At 32.7% G+C, this 998-nt stretch overlaps 1 protein-coding gene across 1 annotated transcript in view; it reads right to left on the reverse strand.

Annotated features, from left to right (window-relative positions):
- Positions 1 to 373, reverse strand: part of LOC104709341 (probable 6-phosphogluconolactonase 3) — a 5562-nt gene extending 5189 nt beyond the window's left edge. The window contains exon 1 of the mRNA XM_019228701.1: positions 271 to 373. Coding sequence (XP_019084246.1) covers positions 271 to 373 — 103 coding nt within the window. The remainder of the gene's footprint in view (positions 1 to 270) is intronic.

Below are 998 nucleotides of genomic sequence, written 5' to 3' on the forward strand. Positions count from 1 at the left end.
TGATCGATGTTTACAAGTATATATAATCGAGAGTGGCTCCTACAATCCAGGAGATCAACTCAAATCTAATTATTATCATTATCTCTAAACAATATATCTAAACACTTGATAATTATCCCAATAGCTATAATATTTGATTAATTGAAACCGTTAATTATTGAATTCTTTGTGTTTCTTTAAAGAAGAAAAATAAAACAGAGGAGAGTGAGAGATGTATAGACCAGAGCCAATCGATGAGGTCACCGCCGGAGAGAACAACGGTAAAAAGACCTTTCTCCTTGATAAACTTTGCGGAGAGCTTGGCAGTGTACGCAGCCATTGCTTCTGACAATTCATTCTTGGTCGGAAACACAATCATCTTCCTCTGCGCCATTGTGTTGTCTACAAGAGAAAAGAGAGAGAGAGAATGTGATCGATCAAAGAAGAAGAAGAGTGTGGATATTGTTGGGTGGTGTTACAAGTGTTTTGGGGGTTTCTTGCTTTTTATAGTGAAAGAGACCCCGTGAATAAAGGAGTTCGTGACTTTAATATTAGCAATTAGGTAGGACTTAGAAGAGACACGTGATTTACGTAAATCTAATTGTTTTCTTTCCACTAAATAACTTTATCAGTAAAATTATATAAATATGAGTGTTTGTCATTAATTTGTAAATTTAATAAGGTTTCAGTAAACTTATATATATACGTTTTAATTTTTACATATTAATAACAATAAACATTTACATTGTGAAGTGACTTTAGTGGAGTGGCAGGAGGTAATTCCATTTGTAGAAGACACTATCACACCCGAGATCGAGTCCCGGCTTCTACGAATGTAGGAATTTGGCTAATGGACCGGCCAGTTGTGGGTCTATGATTGACAAAAAAAAACAATAAACATTTACATATTTAAAACCGTTTATAAATATGTAATCTTTTATTATTATTAATATGTAAATTTAATGTGGTCAAATTACTGTCTATATTGAAAACCACATACTTAAGTTATAATAATTTTT

This window comes from Camelina sativa, chromosome 8 (assembly GCF_000633955.1).
Source record: "Camelina sativa cultivar DH55 chromosome 8, Cs, whole genome shotgun sequence".
NCBI lineage: Eukaryota > Viridiplantae > Streptophyta > Magnoliopsida > Brassicales > Brassicaceae > Camelina > Camelina sativa.